The sequence below is a fragment of the Epargyreus clarus genome, unplaced genomic scaffold, assembly GCF_041222505.1.
Source record: "Epargyreus clarus isolate Ecla_fem2 unplaced genomic scaffold, WU_Ecla_fem_2.2 ptg000004l, whole genome shotgun sequence".
Lineage (NCBI taxonomy): Eukaryota > Metazoa > Arthropoda > Insecta > Lepidoptera > Hesperiidae > Epargyreus > Epargyreus clarus.
In genome coordinates, this window is record NW_027332212.1 from 3453894 (window position 1) to 3475104 (window position 21211).

Consider the following 21211-nt stretch of genomic DNA (forward strand, 5'->3'; position numbering starts at 1 on the left):
CCACGACAAACTTGGGGAGAACATAGGTGAGGGTCTGACCTCTCTGGGAAAAAAAAATTACCTTACTAAAAGTGTCACCGTTTTTGCACTATCAAATGTTTTAGATTTTTTGAGAAATTCAGCCCTCTTCATCTTCTTTCGTTAACTGCGTGTACAAATTTGGTGATGCAGTGTTTATTTTTTCTGTTAAATACTATCAGATAGTTGGTCTATCATATTGAAATGTAAATTGGTTAAAAGATGTCAAGGAACCATGAAAAAAATTGGGACATTTTTAGATTTTAATTTTTTTACTATTTTTCCCTCAACTTTGACTCGTCGCGGTGAAAAAAAAATGTACTGGACTATAAGTGTACATTGCGCAAAAAAATATGTCCAGTTAATAGAGATTTCGAAAAGGTACGACACCTACTATTTAAAGGCGAAGAAAAAAAGTTAAGGCCGTTTTTGCATGAAAGGGACTGAAACCAACTAAAACGTAATAATCGAGTTTTCATTTAAATTACGGTTTCTACCGACTCACAACGTGTCAGGCAGTACTAAATCACATTATTTCCTAGTAACACACTTAAAAATATCATTTTTAATTTGTAAAAAAACAATTAAGTAACTAACTAACAAACAAAGTAATACAATTTATTAAGTCAATTTTTACCTACTTTGAAGTGTCATTTCGAAGTGAAACTTCGTACATGTATGTAATTTGAATGACAATATCATAATTTGACATCTTGGAACAGATCTGATGATGGAGCCAGGATATGGATGGTAGATCTCTTACCAATTTAGCCCAAACTCGAGGGATTTACTAAGAAATGAACCATGCACCTGCTGGCTCCATCATCAGATCTGTTCTAAGATGTCAAATTATGATATTGTCATTCAAATTACATACATGTACGAAGTTTCACTTCGAAATGACACTTCAAAGTAGGTAAAAATTGACTTAATAAATTGTATTACTTTGTTTGTTAGTTAGTTACTTAATTGTTTTTTTACAAATTAAAAATGATATTTTTAAGTGTGTTACTAGGAAATAATGTGATTTAGTACTGCCTGGCACGTTGTGAGTCGGTAGAAACCGTAATTTAAATGAAAACTCGATTATTACGTTTTAGTTGGTTTCAGTCCCTTTCATGCAAAAACGGCCTTAACTTTTTTTCTTCGCCTTTAAATAGTAAGTGTCGTACCTTTTCGAAATCTCTATTAACTGGACATATTTTTTTGCGCAGTGTACACTTATAGTCCAGTACATTTTTTTTTCACCGCGACGAGTCAAAGTTGAGGGAAAAATAGTAAAAAAATTAAAATCTATAATGTCACAATTTTTTTCATGGTTCCTTGACATCTTTTAACCAATTTACATTTCAATATGATAGACCAACTATCTGATAGTATTTAACAGAAAAAATAAACACTGCATCACCAAATTTGTACACGCAGTTAACGAAAGAAGATGAAGAGGGCTGAATTTCTCAAAAAATCTAAAACAATTGATAGTGCAAAAACGGTGACACTTTTAGTAAGGTAATTTTTTTTTCCCAGAGAGGTCAGACCCTCACCTATGTTCTCCCCAAGTTTGTCGTGGTACTTACGGGACACCCTGTATATTTCTTATTTGCGTGTGTATGTCACTGAACTCCTCCTAAACGACTGGACTGATTGTGATAAAATTTAGAGTCCCACCTTCATTAGGTTCATTTAGGTAAAAATACCTAATAAAAGCTTGTAATTTTAATGAAATAATGACTGTACGAAACTATATTGTCGATTTTTATATAATTTTGGGGTAGCAGATGAGTATGCAGTCCACCTGATGATAAATGACTACTGCCGCCCATGAATATCTGTAAGCAACCCCAGAGTTAGTTTCCTACTTGAGGTAGGCCACAGATGCGCGCTACCCCTGAGGACTAAGCTGGAATGACTCTGAAGAGTATGTCTCCCTTACCACACCCTTCAAACCAGAACACAATAGCGCTTCATAAGGCAGAAATAGGTGTGGCGGTGGTGCCGCCGGAGTTGAACCATGGAGGTTTCTATCACTATCAATGTTTGACAATCCTTTAGGCACATTTATTCGGCTCGGAGTATCAAAAGTTTGATGTCGTTGGCTTGATCAAAAACATTATTGATATTTCATAGGTATCACGTTTTAATTGTATGTTTATATGGGATAAAATATTCAATATTATTGTTTTCTTTGTAAGGATTCCGTATTCGTGATGGGATCCCTACAAAATGTTTTCTTTAATCAATTTCCCGGAATATTTATGAGCATAAAGTATACATTACAACACGTGTAACATTAGACATAGATACCTTCTTTAAAGTGAAAGTATCTATATTATTATAGGTTGAATCCAGAAATATAATAGTTTCAATTTGAATCGAAGTTACGGACTTAAATCTAGAATGTATCTAATAGAAAATAAATTAATAACTTGTCTTTTCTTTTAAGAATGAAATGACGAAATATTAGGAAAGTAAGTTTACGTCCATGGGTTATCCAAATGATTTTAAATGTGTCTAAGGCCTAAGAGAGAGGCGTCTATGGAGTCGAAACCATTGCTAAGTATAGGCGAGAAAAATAGAAAAATACCTGTAACTTTTTTCGACTCGACTATGTCAAGCCTTTGGACTCATTTTCTTGTTAGTCTATTTACGCCATTTAAAAGCTCAAGGATAGACTTTAGTTTTGATAGTAATAAAACAGTTTACCATTTTCTTATTATTTTTAAATTTATGCCAGTTTTTCTCTGTCTGTGAGGCCATTCTTCACAGAAATTCTAGTTAGTTTCTCCGTAAAAATGAATACCTAAACAAGTTCATGCGAAAATGATTCGTCCTTGAAGCCGCTGGGAGAATATTTGACGGGTAATTTCAGTTAACGTACAATTTTATTGTGGAGCGAAATTCGGGAAGACACGGGTACCGGGAAAATTCGGGCATATTCCACGAACAGGGGTGTTCCCGGGCGCTCCCGGGCTTACATTTAACTAGCTGCCGCCGCGACTTCGTGTGGACTTTTTTTAACACGCTTTTATTAGCTTAGGTTGTATGTATGTATGTATGTATATACGTAACAGAGTATCGGAATCTTTGAACCCGATTTCTATCCACTTTGAATGTTCAGTTTAATACAAAATTTTGAAAAATGATCAAAAACCGATGACAATACACTATTTTAATAATTTTGTACCATTGTCCTAGTCAACATCCTCAGGATAAACGATTTTCGAGGCGAGATTGTTCGAGATCCTTAGAGAAAGTTCATCGCAAAGTTACTAGATTGATTTTTAGTTTTGAAAAATATGTATCAGTTCGCAGTATGGAATTAAAGTAAATGGAATTTCAAATAGCCCATATAGGTTTAATAAGTACCTATGTGTACCTACACATTTAATGTTTTTCATTAAATAAAAATAAAAGATCCGTGTGAAGTTAAGGTAGCTATGAAATACTTTCAGTTATTATTACTCTGTGGCTTTAGAAACAAAAAATATTTCTTAACTGCACAAATGAATCTAAATTATTTCATTTATCAGTAAACTATTCAGATACGTGTCATACTAAAGACTAAACTATGTACTTATAAGCAGAAAAATCAGCGAAAAAAATAACGCTTTCGTTGAAGCCGAATGATCACTGTCAAAACCTAATGAATATTTATGAGTTGCACTAACCTGTGCGTAATGCCCCGAGCCTCCAGATGTCGCATGCCGAGCGCGACCTGCAGCGCGTACTCTCGCATGGTGGAGCAGTCCAGCTGCAGCGCCGGCTCTGCTACGTAGTGGTCCCGGCTCTTCGGCGCGTCGGTGTACAGTTTCTCTTCGTCTGGCAGCGTTGGGTCTGAGTCGCTTAGGTTTGTGTATTCCGCTGGGGGAGGAATTGACAATTAGGCGAAGTTTATGCTTACTTTTACAGACATTGTTTCTAGAAGGGTAGTATGTGTGGATGTACACATGTTTATGTGTGCGTGCGCGGAATATTAGTAGAATAAGCGTTTTAAAATATTTATAATTTGTAAATTAGTTATTGTATAATCCGCGTAAAACAGCTAGTCCGCTCTGAATATAGAATGAATCGCGTGACCATAGCAAATTGTTTGGCTACACCTGCTCACAACCACTTCAGAGAGGACTAGCAGTTTGGCGCGGACTATACTTAACCATAAGTTTAAGCTCAGCTCAGCTTAGCTCTGTTAAGTGAGATTTTCTCACTGCAAGTGGCGGAGTGCGACGACAGGAGCTACAGACTAAGCTAAAGATTGCAACCAGTATAGATGAAGCATCTTTATTACAGATCTTACTCTCTTAGCTCAGCTCTAGTAACTAAGTATTGCGATTGGACCTAAGTATTGCGACCATTGTAACTGTAGTATTTTCTTATTACCTCTTATTCGCTTAGCTTAGCACCACTTCCTTAGCTTTGACTTCGCACACCACTTAGCTACCAAACATATCTCTGGCGAAAAGCACCCTATACCATGTGTGAAGAAGTATCACTCAACGCCTACATATTTTTTAACAAAACTTTTACACTGCCAATGTTGATGTAATAAAACTTTGCGCATTGAAAGTGGCAGGCGAATTGATATTCTTTATAAACAGTCTTGGGAGCTGTAATATAAGTTATAGGCCGAGAAGGTTATATCTTTCTTTGCTGTTCATAACAATTTTCATAATAATTAAAAATAATTTATTATTATCAACGCGAAACCTATCAAGCAATTTCGCTTGATGTTGATGTAATTAAACTCATGGAAAAATGGCAGGCGTTACTAAGGTTTCAGGTAAAACAATCATTTCGTTATGTAAATAGAATTTTGTATATCGAGTACTAAGTCAGTCAGACTCTTTATATTATCTTATTTTTTTTTAATTATAATTATATAATATAGGGATGGTTCAATTTTTGTTTGTATTTTTCTTGTACATAGTGCATAAATTTATAGTTATAGTTTGATTTGAAATGTATGCAAATAGTAATATTATTACGCTGAATAAATGAATTACGTGATACAGAGGCAAATGTTACGTAGATTGTACTTAGATGAAAATCCTCAACGTAAAAAGCTTTCACAACTGAAGGTAATGTAGGCATGTTTTCATATTCCCGTCAGCATTAATTATTTATCAGCGCCAAACTTATCTTAAACAGTAAGTATCGTTCACAATGTTGATGTAATAAACCTTTGATCAGGGGAAAATGGCAGGCGCTACCGATAACATAATAAGGTATTCAGAGGTTAAACATGACAAACACATTATTTGAGCTTGAAAATACTTTGTTATTTTGTACCGAAAATGTATTTTCCTGCTCCTGTCTTATTGGGCCCTGTCAAAAACTTTCGGCTCTTTCCGCTCCGCTTTGTTAACTAGCAATAAAGTATAAAATAACATTGTGGACGTAATAACTACGAGTAATCATTATATAAGAAGTACAAGTTACTTGAGCTGTCTTGAGCAGTTGTCTTTGTCCAATTACAACGAGTCCTACCAACATCAACAATTTGTAAATTTCCCCTGAGCGTTATAATAGAGTAATAATCGATGAGGTGCAAAAAGAGCTCTGTTTATAATTTATAGAGCTGGCATTGCATTGGTGAATTCTCTGGAGTTGTAATTCGATCCATTAGTTTATCTATTACCTTTATCATGGACATTAAGCATATATTTAGAAATTAACTTAATGCCGATATATACGTGTGTGCTTTCATGTCTATCTAAGTCTAAATAAAAAAATCTAAGTAAAAAACGTTTGAATTTGTTTATGGCAAATAAAGTATTTTTTTTTACTTAAACCACACCTCGTTAAAATCACATGTAGGTACCTAGTAAAATGTTTATTTTATAGATACACTCACTATCAGCCTCCGAAGGTCTGCCAACGCCGCTGTCCGACCGCGACGTCTTCTCCACCTCCACGTTCCGCTTCCCTCTAGCAGTTCGCAGCAGGCTGAGCAGGTCGCCCCTGGGCGCGTGTTCCAGCAGGGCGATGTAGGGCGGCTGCAGAGTACAACACGCCACCAATCGTATCACGTGCTTGTGTGACCCGGCGTGTTTCAACATGGCGATCTCCCGGAGAAAGTCCTGCATTTCTTCCTCCGTTGCGTGGTCTGTTGGAGATGGAGCATTGAGTATCACTGCGGTCATGGAAACGATTTGTTTCGGGCTTTGGATTCGATGATGGTAAATATGTATAAAAGGACACAGGAAAGTATTATTTCTTCGTATTCTGAGAGTATCTCCGAGCTTCATGTTTTTCTTAAGTTTAATCAACTATTCAAGAACTGGGGTAAAACTATTGTTTTTACGAGTCAAATATTTGAACTGTCCACTTCAAAGGCAATATAATTAAAGGTAATTAAAGGTATTAAAGGTAATATAATTATCGTACAGGTTTAATTTGTTTTCCTGTAAGTACCTATATTATATTTCTTTTAAAGTTAGGACTTAACATCATAAGATGCGTAACTTCCGTAACCGTTGCACGAAACTTCCGTAACTTGCTGAAAAGATACTAATTTGTTCCTTCCCGCGCAAAAAAAAGTGACTTCAAAGGGTAACCTAATTTGGACTAAGCGTAATAGCGTCGTGAGGGTCAACGCTCACGCACACAGTGAAACGACATCTCTCCAACGAGAATAGAACCACGGACTTTCATTTCCTAGATCTTCTTTATGTAATGCTAATTGTGCACGCGCAAAATTCATTAGGACTTGCTTCGTGCTCTTTGAATGTAAATAATTCTCTTAATTGAAACCGAGAGTTGTGTTTTGTTGTAGAAGTTGATGTACTTCAAACTTTCAAGTATGGATGTCTGTATTAAAGCAACATTTTCATATATAATATAGAAGTAGCAGACAAACAAGCAGTCTATCTTAGGTATGTTACGTAGTTACTGCCGCCCATGGAAATCTAGAATCATCCCCAGACAAGATTCCCACCAGAGGGGAGCCACAGATGCGCCGCTGCCCCTGAGGACTAAGCTGGAATGCCTTGGAAAATGATGTTTCCCTTACCACACCCTTTAAACCAGAACACAGCAGCACTTAAAATTGCTGTTATTATAATAATAAATAGGAGATAGGAGAAGTATGGTTCGACCGAGGAGCTAGGTACCAACGTCATACCTAATTCTTAAAGCAGTTCTTGGGATCCTGTGAAATGGTGTGGATGTCGGCTGACTTACATATAGTAGTCTTCTTAGTTATCTTAGTCCCCAGAAGTGACAATGTATCTGTGATAGGCTTGGGGTAGAACCTCTGACTTAGATGTATTTGTCCGTGGGCGGTAGCGGTAGTCCGAACAGGTGGACCGATGACCTGACCTGAAGAAGACGGCGGGAAACCGCTGGATTCCAAGGGGCACGGGACCGGTTGGAGTGGCACCAATTAGGGGAGGCCTATGTCCAGCAGTGGACCTCAAAAGACTGATGGATGGATGGATGGATGGGCTGTAGTGACTACTTTCCATCTGATGGACATATTTTTCTACATCAATCTTATAAAAAGAAAATCCTTAGAGAAATAGGCTTGTAGGTTTTCTCGCGATCTTTTCCTTCAACGTTAAATTAAACATAATAAATTAGATAAACAAATCTTAATTTATAATTCAGCACCGTTGCCGCCAGCGCGCAGATGTAATCAGTCAATTAAAATTAATTACTAATTATTACATTTATTACATCTTCGCGTAAACGCCGAACACGTTTGAAGTCTCAATCATCATCATCATCATCAACCCATTACGGTCCCACTGCTGGGCACGGGTGTCTTCTTATAATGAGAAGGATTAGGCCATAGTCCACCGCGCTGGCCAAGTGCGTATTGGTAGACTTCACATACCTTTAGATTTTAGACTTTAGATTTTTTATAAATCTTTGAAGTATGCAGGTTTCCTCACGATGTTTTCCTTCACTGTTTAGCAAGTGATAAATAATTTGTAATACGCACATAACTTTGAAAAAGCAGAGGTGCGTGCCTGAGTTTTGAACCTCGGACCCCTCGATAGGGAGGCCGAGTTACTTAACCATTAGGCTATCACTGCTATATGAAGCCTAAATAAACCTCATAAATTGAAAAGTAAGTTAATTGTATGCAAAACGCTGATGTTCTTTAGTAACATTGCAAAATAAATATGTATGAAATTACATGTACGCAATAACACATTGTTTCAATGGGAAATGGTTATGTGATGCTGACGTATTGTAAACAATTTAAGAGTAAAAACACGAATATAACATTTTAATTAGTGTTTCTCAAAGTGGGCGATAATTTCCAGTCGTAGTCAAAAATTCGAGGTGCATTGAAGTGCTTTAAGAGCGATGGCAAATTCGTTAATCTACATATTTATATATAACTCAAAGGTAACTGGCTTACTAATAGTGATCTATCAACGCACAGCCCAAACCACTGGACGGATCGGGCTGAAATTTGGCATGCAAGTAGATGTTATGACGTAGGCATCCGCTAAGAAAGGATTTTGATCAATTCTACCCCCAAGAGGATAAAATAGGGGATGAAAATATTACTTCGTAACGCGAGCGAAGCCGCGGGCATAAGCTCGTTATAATTAAATTGACCAAATGTAGAGGTTACCTATTTGCAAAGCTTCTTTTTCTAGCTATATTGTTACCTTGACAGAGATTATTGATATACGTAAATTATTGATATAAGATTTTTTTTTTCGACAAAATTTCGTGGCGTTAGAAAAATAGCGTTTCTAAAAATGGGCGACATATGAAATAAGTTTAGACCTTTGATCTAAATTTTCATGTTTGCTTGGCCGGGTATTGAACCCACAACCTTTTCCGTCCGGCATGGTGACCGCTTTACCACGCGGGTTGCCAAAGAGCTTACCAGTGAGCATTTTCGCAGCAACAGTGACGGTGTCCTCCCCAGGCATGTCCAGTTGTGCGATGTGGACTCGCCCGAACGCCCCGCTGCCTATCAGCGCTCCGAGGTGGACTCTGGTCGGGCTCACTTCCCAACCGTCCCCTGATTTTACGTCAGTCTGTGGGGGAAATAGAAATAAACTTTACATAAAGTATACTGAATGTAATTGACGTAAGGGAGTGAAAGGAAATATGGTAGGTACTGAAAATTAAAATAGACTCGAGTAAACTTAAAAATCCAATACTCTAACTCTGTCATTGTTTTTTACAAATGTATGTTTGTGATGCAATCTCATAATTCTTTCTCATTATTTTTCCTTTAAGATTACGCGCTATCAAAATCGTTGAACTCATGCAATGAAGATTTTACGTTAAAAATGTAGAATAATATGGATTTTCGAAAGTGTAAGGGGTATTTTTTTACCCGACTGCTGAGGGTAATTTCTATTTAATGTCCTGTAGCCCAAATGTGTTGACAGATTTTAACATATGAGGTAACGTTAAATTCACAGACCTGTATTTGTTATCTGTGGTTGAATTCATCTAAATTGTAGGAATAACAAAGTCCATAATTATTTTTAAGGTCTTTCTTTTTATAACAAAACATAGATTATATTTACCTCAAACTCTCTGTGTGTGTACAAAGGGCTCTCCTCCATCTGCCCCCGCCTCGGACCCCCATTTCTGTAACAACAATGTTAATTAATAACAAAAGTTTTAATTCGAGACCTTGTGTTCCACAAACAATCGTGTTGTTGGAGTCGGGAGTGAAATTATAATGGAATGTTACAACTTAAATTACTTATTATAGCATAACGTTATTATTATATAGTTGAAACCACACATAAGTATCAACATATTATTACTTGATTAAAAAATAGATTTTTATTATATGATACAAGTTGTTAAGGAACATGTAGGCTATGTAGTGTTAAGTGGGCACGGTCGCCCATGGACATCTGTAATAATCATCTCCAGATAGGATTGCGGCGATTTCCTCCTACTCGTTAAGAGATGGCACTCCATGTTTCTGAATCACGCTATTGAAGTTTTCTAAGCATCTTGTACATATGCAAGTTGCGCTCTAGCCCGGCGGGAGTTCTCCCTTTGCCAAAGTGGGATTTAGAATATTCGCCCACAAATGCGATACCCATGAGAACCAAATTGGAAGGTCTATGTATGTACCCTTGCATGTATCTAAGGTACCATATCTTTCAAACCAGTAGGTACCTTTTTTTTTTTTTTTTTTTTCTCGAGGGGGAAACCTTCAAAAGGTACCCGACGACGTGGGAGCGACGCCGGGTTATGTGGGATTTTTACCGCACTAAAACCCCCCCGGTGGCCGTCCTCAACGCTTGTTGGAGAACTCCGGGATCTCCAACGGAACACAACCGGAGCCCTCCAAGCGCGATGCCCAACGGGCTCTACCCTGGGGAGCAGTCTTCGCTCCTCCCACACCATGTATGTTTACGACGGTATGCGACCACACATACCGCCGTCCTTCCCGGGGTCGCTTGCTGGACGGTTCGAGCTCCCACTCTTGCCGTCCGCAACCCCGGAAGCCCCCTTTTAGTCGCCTACGACAGGCAGGGGATACCGTAGCCCTATTCTAGTCCCGGAACTACAGGGACAAACCAGTAGGTACCTAGCAGTGCATTGTACTATTGTTAAAAGTAGAACCATGAAGAGTGCTACTAGCTCGAAAGAAAAACTTACAAAGAAACACGTGGTAGGAAGCGACGCAGCCAGTGTTTGCAAAATATAAAAATCTTTAATTCACGTATTTCGACCACATATAATATGTAAATCTTTCCACATTCTGACAAGAAAGACTGGAACTAATCGTACGGCTTCATTAAAAAATTCTCATCGCGCTAGGATTAGTGTTGTTACCACAAACGTTAGTGATGTGCTAGTGTTGTGTCGTTTTTTTACACTGTTTTTACCCGACTGCCAAGGAAGGGTTATGTTCTTCGCGCGTATCTTGTATGTTTGTCTTTCTTTATTTGATCCGATCTAACAAACGGCTGGATGAATTTCAACAGTTAAAGTGTCATTATATTTATCTCAATGACCCGAGTGTCCTTAGATAGGTGTTAGTAAAAAAAAATCAAAATGGCGGATTTTTGGCGCGAAATAGTAACACATTTAAAAAAAAAAGTTAACCGAACCTATCGAGTAGGGTATCAAATGAAAGGAAATTAAACGGAGATTATAAAAACATATTTGTATATATATAAAATAGTAAGGTGACTGACTGACTGACTAACTAAATGACTTTTTCATTTTTCAGAAATCAACGTAGAGCCTAAACCAAGGACCTAACAGTTCTGAAATTTTGCACACAGGTTCTCTATATAGCTTGAATAAGTACTAAGAAAGGCCTTTTGGAAATTCTACCCTTAAGAGGGTAAAATAGGGGAAAACAGTTTTTTTGAAATCCTTTAATTTTGAAGCAACTACTATAAAATTTTGTATTTGGCTTTCTGGATAGGAACAAGGACGCACTTATTTATCCCCCTCCGAAAAATAAACCCCGTAGAGAATAAAATAAGGGTTAAAAGTTCATTTGAACAATCGTCAATTTTGAAGCAAACACTATGACATTTTGTATCAGGCTTGTTGGATAAAAATGATTAAATGCTACCTCTAACGAGGTAAAATAATGACCGAAACTTTGATTTACTGAAGTTATGTATTTTATAGATCGTAAATGGTGAATTTTTTCGCGAAATAGTAACACGTTTTAAAAAAGTTAACCAAACCTTTCGAGTAGGGTGTCAAAATAAAGAAAATTAAGAGGAGATTACGCATCAATTATATAATATATCTTATATATAAAATTCTCGTGTTAGTTACCGTACTCCTCCGAAACGGCTTCACCGATTTTCACCAAATTTTATATACATATTCAGTAGGTCTGAGAATCGGCCACTATCTATTTTTTTTTACACTTAAGTGATAAGGGTTGTTCATCCTTAACATTTTTTTATTTATTTGGGAACACAACGTCAGCTAGTACATATACTCGTATATACACATCGAGATGACTGTCTGACTAAATGAGAGAGTTGCTGTGCCAGAGATCAACGCAAAGGGAAACCGCTGAACTTAAGCGTGCTGGAATTTTACACATAGGTTCTTTATATAGCGTAAATGAACACTACGAGGATAATATAGGATAATATTGTTTCAACATCTTTTGTTTTTGAAGCAGACACCTACTATGAAACTTTGTATTTGGCTTTCTGGATAAAAATAATGAAAAGCCTATTTCACTGCTTTTGGAAATTCTACTTCAGCCTTTTTGGTGCAGTCGGGTTTTTGATTTTTTAAATTAATTACTTGTTACAAATATAACAATAAATAAAAATATTGCATGTAATGCAAATTCTATTAGCGTTTTATTAAATCATGTGACATATATGTTTTATGTGTTGCCAGGAAGTGTAATATAGGAATCGAATAGGCATCTGTTTTATTATCCGACCATGCAACACAGTATAAAATTATAAATATCAAAAGCTATTTCTCATAATAACGTTATAACGGCAACATGACTGGATAATACCAATGATATAATGGATAATACACCAGAAACAGTTATGCGCCACACCTCCACTACGTGTCAGAGGTCGCTGGCGGACCGCGTGACGTAATGCTTACGTAACGATATTGTGATCTACAGGTACTCGTAATATTGCCATACTGGTATGAAATAGGCGGACGACACACGATGCTACATAAGGCTGAATAATAGAACGTACCACCTTACAGTATGAAATAGGCGGGTCGACACGAGGATATATAAAGTTGCAATATGAATTGTTACTGTAGAAGAGGCAGATAGCCTAGTGACTGACTTGGCGACTCAATTAAGGGGTCTAAAGTTCAGTCATACTGTTACAAACGTCTGATTTTTCAAAGTTATGTGCGTATTACTATTTTTGTCCTCGGCGCTTAACGCTCACCTGGGCGTTATCATGAGGAAGCCCATGGACCCGACAGATCCATAAATAGTTCTCAAGCTTACGTAATGTCTACCAATTCGGACTTTGCTAACGCGGCAGACCTATGGCAGTATGGTCTTACTGCAATCGTTGTAGCAACCAAGTCACAGGCACTTTTGTTTTTTAATTTATTTAAAAGAATTACTTTGTACTGATAATAGTTAAATTATTGAGAATAGTTAAATTAATAAAGTAACAACATAACCATGATTATGTCGAGGGTCGATAAATGGTCCCAATTAATTATTTAAAGTTTATATATATATTTAAAATTGAGCCATACGAACGAGTCAGTGACTCGGTTTCGAATAACACCCAAGTCCTATCCAATTTATATTTTTTAAATCCTAGATTTTCATTCCGCATTTTCGTAATTAGCCTCATTACTTCATTTAGTAACAAGATAGAATTTGCAAGTACCGAGATTAAGAAATAAAATAGCATTACTGAAATAGTAATGCTGTGTACATAGTGTAACCAGTTATATAAAAACTTAAACACATTTTATACTTAAACGTTAAACGATTTTCAATAGTAATTACTTTAGTTAGAGTAGCTCCGTGTGAAAGGGCCTTAAGCCCTTTGGATGCAAAAATACACCTTACTTCTTTCAAATAAGGGCTATGTAAAAGGGAATTGATATCACCAATTTACGCAAAGATTTTGAGCTAGGCAAGTTTGGACCCTATTGTCCCTACTTTAAGGGTTTTATAACTTTTAACCCATTGGTTATGGTCACTAAGGTTCACATCATTAAGTATACAGTACCTTATTGTACAATCATGCATGCATGCATCGAAATAAATGCATTAAGTGTTATGCAAGTGCATTTTATGTTTGTTTTAAACATATTCATGGGATTATTTTGTTGTCTATTTGATTTATTTAATTGGAAATATTTGCCCTAAATGCTTAAGCACTAAGTTTAAAAGTTCATACTGATATACCTACCCGAATCTTGCTGTGGCTCATGCCATTATCATTAACGAAGTATCACATAGAAATAGCAATTAAGCATGCAATCCCAGATGGATTGCAAGCTCGATTGCTATTTCTATGCTATTGTATGTGGCTATTACTGCCCATGGGCATATAGATGCCCATATTGATTATAGAATTAACCCCCGATAAGTTAAGAATCCTACCTAAGGTCGGCCACAGGTGCCCTACTACCCCTTAGGACTATCTCAGGACGCCTCGGATACCTAAGTATGTCTTCCTTACAAAGACTTTCTTTCATTTCAAAGCTTCTTACTTTCAAAGGTGTGACTATGTGGTGCCTCCGGAGTCAAATCACAAACTAAGGTGCTACCATTAGTATTGATACTTTACCAGAGTAGGATCACAGGTGCGTTACTATCCCTGAGGACTAAGTTGGAACGCCTCGTGAAGTGATGTGTATTTAACTTTTTTTTATAATATAGGAGTAGCAGACGAGCATGCAGTCCACCTGATGGCAAGTGGCTACTGCCGCCCATGGACATCTGTAATCAACCCCATATAGGATTAGATACACCTACCTGAGGTCGGCCACAGATGCGCTGCTACCCCTGAGGACTAAGCTGGAATGCCTCGGAAAAGTATGTCTCCCTTACCACACCCTTCAAAACGGAACAGAGCAGCGCTTAATACTGATGTTATTAGGCAGAAATAGGTGTGGCGGTGGTCCCGCGGTAGTCGAACCACAAAGGGTTCTACCAACTTGTGTTTACCCTTAAAAACAGAGCACACACACACTTGTGTTGTCGAACAATGAATGACTCTACCATCCTTTTATCGCCTTTTCATCATTTCGTAATAAAAGTTATCAATGTTATTATAAATTTTACACGTCAATCATCCGTATAATATAATTAAATAGTTAACGCTTGTATGACGTAACTAATGGCGTGAGAGATTAGTCATTTTAATATTAATGAAAGGTAGCGCCAAGTGTAAAATTAATCACGTTAGTTAAGCTGCAACACAATATTTAACCTTGTAGAAAATTATGTATGTTAAATTGAGTTACAAATTGAGACATACAATTTTGGGACGTGTTACAGAGAGGACTTAGAGAAATACTATGCTATAAGGTTTTCGAATTTGGACCTCAGGAAGTCCGAATAAAGCCTCATGTAAGTGTCCATTACACGAGATTCCCTTACCTTACTCTTCAAAACATATTTCAAACTATAACAGCGTTGTTATTAGAAATTAGGAGTGCCTCTTGATTTATTTATTCTATAATTTTACTATATATTATAGACAGACAAGCATGCAGTCCACCTGACGGTATCTGGATTCTACCACCTTCAATCATAAGTCCACATTATATATATTTTATACACGTATTTTTATATAATATTAAATTTGCAAATCCAATAAGAAATTTACGCAATACATTGAAAGTCAGAGGCCTTCATTTTAAGTATTCATTTAACTTTTTATACGTAGGATGTTGCCTTAACCACCCACGATGTTACAGGTGCTTCTAATTCATTAAATTTGTTAGAAAAGGGCATAATTTCCTCCGACGGACCTTCGGTATGTGACCCACATTCGTACAAGGAGAGATGAGTCAGGCAGACGAACTAGAGCCATGTGTGGACATTCTAGTGGCTCGAGGTAGCTCTCAGTAGCTCTTAGTTATCTAGATCGCCTCTCACTTGCCCTTTGACTTTACGCAGCCGTATTATCGAGGCCGGTCCAAGTCATAAGATGTTTATTGCCTTGCCTAAATTGTTATAAAAACACAGGTTGTGCAGTGTTATGCAATTACTTAATTAATTATCACTTGCTTAAACGGTGACGGAAAACATCGTGAGGAAACCTTATGCAGGATAAAGGAGATAACCTTATACCTGAGAGATTTATAAAAAAAAAATCTCAAAGGTATGTGAAGTCTACCAATACGCACTTGGCCAGCGCGGTGGACTATGGCCTAATCCTTCTCTTTCTGAGAGGAGACCCGTGCCCAGCAGGGGGACAGAAATGGGTTGATGATGATGATGATGATGCAATTACTGCCACAATTTCGATATTTGTTATATCTGAAGTGAGTAGATTATGCTTTTGTTTGCCAATTCTGCCTTATAGCAGCCGTAGGAAAATCTGTCAAATGCAAACATAATTTAAATTAATACATTTGGAAATATGTCCGTTATTCTATATGGAAATATTTTGCCACCAAACTTATTTGCTAAGATTTAAGGTCAACTTATTAAAAAAAGAGAAAAATAATCTACCAGTAGTTTTCTCAAAAACTTTGAGTTAGGTCGGATAAAACGCTACTAATATTATTTTGTACCACACCACAATCACCCATACAACGTGCAGTGTGAACGCATTTATTACATCGAACACGGCGACATATTTCGATTCACGATTTTGTATCATTATTCAATATTTATTACACTGAAATAGGATTACCAAATAAGTAATAATTAGGATTTGGGTAGGGTTTTTCACATTTATTTATAAAATACTATGTTGGTATATCATATCGTTTAAAACACACCATTTAGTAGAGATACCACTACTAAGTAGTTACTTGCGGAATTTTTATGGCAAAAAAAAATGTTTTGTAAGTAAGGATTTCTTTTCCAATACTCGTACATTTATTTAATTAGAATACTAGTATTATCTCCTATATAGCAATCTTAGTTTACACATTAAAAAAAATAGTTAAGTGTTTATGTGCAATACCTGCCGATTAACCTGTGTCGTTAAAGCTACTTTAAATAAGTAGATAATACAACATTTTATATATTTTGTTATAAAATAAATGCGCCAAGGTATGAATAAAGTTAAAATGTTATCTTTCCCCCGCTACCTGTGTATTCTTGGACCACACCACAATCACTTGTGCAGTAAGTAGACAGGTGAACGCACAAATCAGATGCGCCAGTGGCCATACTCGGCGACTTGTCCGAATCGCAATTTTTTAACTTTATTACGAAAATACAGCATTTTAAGAAGATGATGCGTATTACGGACTGTAAGTATGTATATATTTATTAGATAGGGATATTGCTATCATCAAACGGTATTTGTAGGTAAATGAAATACATATTTTTTTGTTATTTATTTGTTTTATTTTACGGTTAACAAACGGTCGTACGCGCTCTCTTTGTTCGATCTCCGTCCAGACAGATATTTAATTGATAAATTTAGATTTCTGTTCTGGGTCTGGGTATTTGTGTGTCTATGGTACCCACGAAACAGGAAAAGTCCTAGTGTCCTAGTGTGGATTGATGAGTCCAGAAAGTGTTATAATGTGTTCAAACATAAGTCCATCTAAGCTAAGTATCATCTAATCATAAGATAAGTAGGTCGCGATGGACATTATAATCGAATCCTAATTGTTAAGGCCTATACACCATTTCAGCATGTTGTGACACCATTTTTAAAGGTAGAAATAATGTACTATGCACGAAAACAGAGCGTTTCGTTTTTTTAAAACCTTAAATATAAACGTAACTACACAAGCAATTAGTTAATGACATTCCAGCATTGCCTAATGATGTATATTCTCATGTGATATTCACAACAATGGCGGGGAACTTTGTAATAACTTTATAATTGTGACGCGCTATTTACATCACCCTTACATAGATCACTGATATGCGACCTCAGACTAAAAAAATATAGACTTAGCCTTCTAGACTTGTGTGGGCCAAAATTTCGAAATATAAAATTATGCCCATTTGAAAAAATGTATACTTACATGCGTATATTTTTTACATAACGTAAGTAAGTAATATAATAATTATTATTATATTATGCGAAATTTTACGAAAATATTAATTTTAAGTACAAAAAAAAGTTTTGCTAAGATTAGGTGACTTATAATGATTTTTTTGCGAAAGGCAAACATCCTTCTAATCGACTCTATATTTATAGGCACTATTTCGAATAAAATAAAAATTTTACGAGTTTAAATGTTATTGCAAATATTATAATTGTGCATATCATTTAATTTTACATTATTTCACTTTAAAACCTTCTTACAAAAACGTATTGTCATAGAAAGTGCGAAGATTTCACACATTGTTAGCAAATAGCGAAACATAAAAGGAGACGGTCCTAATACAGCCATTTGTATGTCACGGTATATCGCTAATAAAAATATTTCGCAAGTCGTTTACGAGTAGTACAAAATCGTAGGACGCGCAATCGTTACAAAATAGTGATTATAGAAAAATTCTCATACCTTTCAAGGGACCGATTAAATCGAGATGCTTAGAGAACGGGCTTGCATTTGATGTGTGGTTAGGGTTGCCTAAAATGGTAAATAAAAAAAAAACACAATTTTATTTACATTAGGGAGTATAAATTTAGATGGAGCTAATGTTGCTGAATTCTGGGAACTTGTCCTGGGGACAGCAGAGTAGATGTAGTTTTTATATTTAATCTTAAATATCTTTATAATATTATTTATCTATTTTCAAACAATTACTAATGTAATCTTAATTACTAAAACATATTTTTTCAAATAAAAAATATATCGTGAAAATAAAACAGTGTTGGTAAATAATTATAAATTAATTATTCCAGAAAAAAGTAGGCAGTATATTTCAATAAATTCTTTTGAACGTCGTTAAGCTACTTCTTTGCACGATCGTTCTTTGAGAAGCAGAGTAAAAAATTTCAAGCATGTACTTAATATGTCAAATATATCATACAGAAATAATTAACTTAAATTGAGTAAATGAAGATGCAACAAAAAAGAAGGTGTCTAACACAACCCAAAAGACTAAATTAGAATGTCTCTTGCTAGTCCTCAGTGCAATCGAATTTAAAGTTATTTATAAATGGTTAAGTGGTAGTGGACACTTAAATTAGCTATCAATCATAGATTAATAATTGCCTCTACAATGCAGGGACGCCAATTAAATAATTAATGCCATTAATATTAATCACTCAATATTATATTATACTAGCTGACCCGGCAAACGTTGTGTTGCCATATAAATAAAAAAATGTTAAGGGTGAACACTGAACAACCCTTATCACTTAGGGGTATGAAAAATAAATAGTAGCCGATTCTCAGACCTACTGAATATGCATATAAAATTTGGTGAAAATCGGTAAAGCCGTTTCGGAGGAGTACGGTAACTAACATTGTGGCACGAGAATTCTATATATATAACACTATATGGTATAAAGAATTTCTAGAACTACCTAATTTCCTAATTTTAAGAGGCATTACAGCGTAGTCCTCAGAGGTAGCGGCGATCTGTGACTAATCTCATGTAGGAATCTAATCTTATTTACAACTGATTACAGGTGATAATGAGCGGCAGTAGCCACTTACCATCAGAAGCTCGTCTGTTACTCCTATATTATAAAAAAATTGAAGAACTTCAAACTATTGTTTTGTAAACAATAATCTCTTCAGACAGCTTATTTCTGCCATGTCATGTTTACAAATAAGTGGTGTGGACATTATAACTTCAAACGCATACATCGATAGGCAATACGCAGCCAGTATGATATCATTACCGGCATTACGCTCTATCACGTAGCTGTTATGATGATGTTGCAGTACAATTGTGTAATAGGTAAAATTCTAAACTGCCTAGTTGGTTCGTAAAATAGGGGATTTTTTTTATCTTACTATAGGCTTGCGTTTATTTATTTATTTTTATCGATTTATTTACAGTGACTGATTTAAGTAACTCGGATGATTGCGGCAATCGGTTTCAGTTTATTTACAACTAGGCTTGCCCCGCGGCTCAGCTCGCGGTCAGAAGTCAATGACAATAGTTGTTTTTATCTATCCCTAGGGAACATTACTATAAAATGTCTATGTCCTATGTCCTTTTCTAGACCCCTATTAACGTAACTACAAAATTTCATGACAATCAGTTTGGTAGCTATAGCGTAGGAAACAAACTCACTTTTGCGTTTATGACTTAGGATAGGGGGCGTTATTAACAGTTTTGCGTTTTGGTGGAAGAGCGGGAATACGGGCTCACTAATCTATATACGAGGGGCTATCTTAGTCTTCAACGCATCTGTGCGCGTCTTCAAGTAGAACCCCTATTATAGTTGGGCGGCAGTGACCACCTGTTTGCTACTTTATAAAAAAACATATTTATTTCTTTAGATATTGGATCCGACACAAGAAATAGTCTTTACTATCTTAAATTTTACAGGTTTCTTGGTAAGTACATTGTTTTACATATAGGTACATTTATTTGCATTTACTTGTAAGACACAGCGTTCTATGAACGGATACTTCATAGTTCACCGTAAACTGCATTTGGACAGCAACATCAATGTTCTCATAGTTAGGTAACAAACGAATCAATATGGTTTGCACAACGTCACTCAGTAATGCCTCTCACGGGCACTACTGCCTTGTGTAATCTATGCTTAAAATCGTAGGATTATCCATACATTGTACACTTTGTTCACGCTGACCAATTTGTATTTATTACAAAATTGGAATTTATTAGGTATACATATTTATGTGTGTCTTTCATGTCTTTTGCTTTTTTGGTGGTAAGTGGTCCCGGCTACCCTTGGACACCTGTAAGTAACCCCACATAGGGTTGAAGTCCTACTTAATAACTGTCACAAACAGTTGCTACGGACAAGTGGAACGCCGCTACTAAGCAAAGGCAAAAAATCGATTACAATAGTTACAATAACACCAATTTAATTCGAAAAGGCACATAAGAGGGATTTAGAAATTGAGCTAATGCAAATATGAAATTAGGTTCAAAATATTATGTTGTTTAAGAGGACGTCAGAAAGTGAAGTGCTGATATCAAAATCATAACATGAATTTAGAACACTATCCTTAAAACATATACTAAAACATCTGTTAAGTATTTTACGCTCTAGGACCTGCCTAATCAGAAATGCCTAAGCATTTAAAAAGTTTAATTTTAACTATTGTACTGTGAAGATCTTGATCCTCTTAACTTTAAAGGACATATAGGTAATCCTCTTTACGTATAAAGTAAGTAAAACTGTTACTATTAGCAAATTCAAGTTCTTAATTCAAGGTGACAAAAGTGCTAAGTTTGACCTTGTTGCAAATTTAATAAAACACTAAGTGCTAACTTACTGTGAAGAGCACTTTTCCAAATGGATTTCTTGACCTAAAAATATACTAAGATATAAAAATATACGCCGCTTGCGTACGTAAATATGTAAGGGTTTTAATTTTTATGCTCAGGCTTAAATATAAATATTTTTATCTGATTTCCCAAAAGACAGAGGGTATCTATTCGTCGCGTATTCTTTTAGGATAAAAAGAAGCGTGTGTTACTCCTTGTAAATAATTATATTTTTGTATAAAATAT

At 36.0% G+C, this 21211-nt stretch overlaps 1 protein-coding gene across 1 annotated transcript in view; it reads right to left on the reverse strand.

Annotated features, from left to right (window-relative positions):
• The window catches only part of LOC140756999 (fibroblast growth factor receptor 4), a 125094-nt gene that overhangs the window by 5362 nt on the left and 98521 nt on the right, over nucleotides 1–21211 (reverse strand). Inside the window, exons 9-12 of the mRNA XM_073092551.1 lie at nucleotides 9522–9585; nucleotides 8867–9020; nucleotides 5870–6121; nucleotides 3687–3879 (exon numbers count right to left, since the gene is read on the reverse strand). Coding sequence (XP_072948652.1) covers nucleotides 3687–3879; nucleotides 5870–6121; nucleotides 8867–9020; nucleotides 9522–9585 — 663 coding nt within the window. The remainder of the gene's footprint in view (nucleotides 1–3686; nucleotides 3880–5869; nucleotides 6122–8866; nucleotides 9021–9521; nucleotides 9586–21211) is intronic.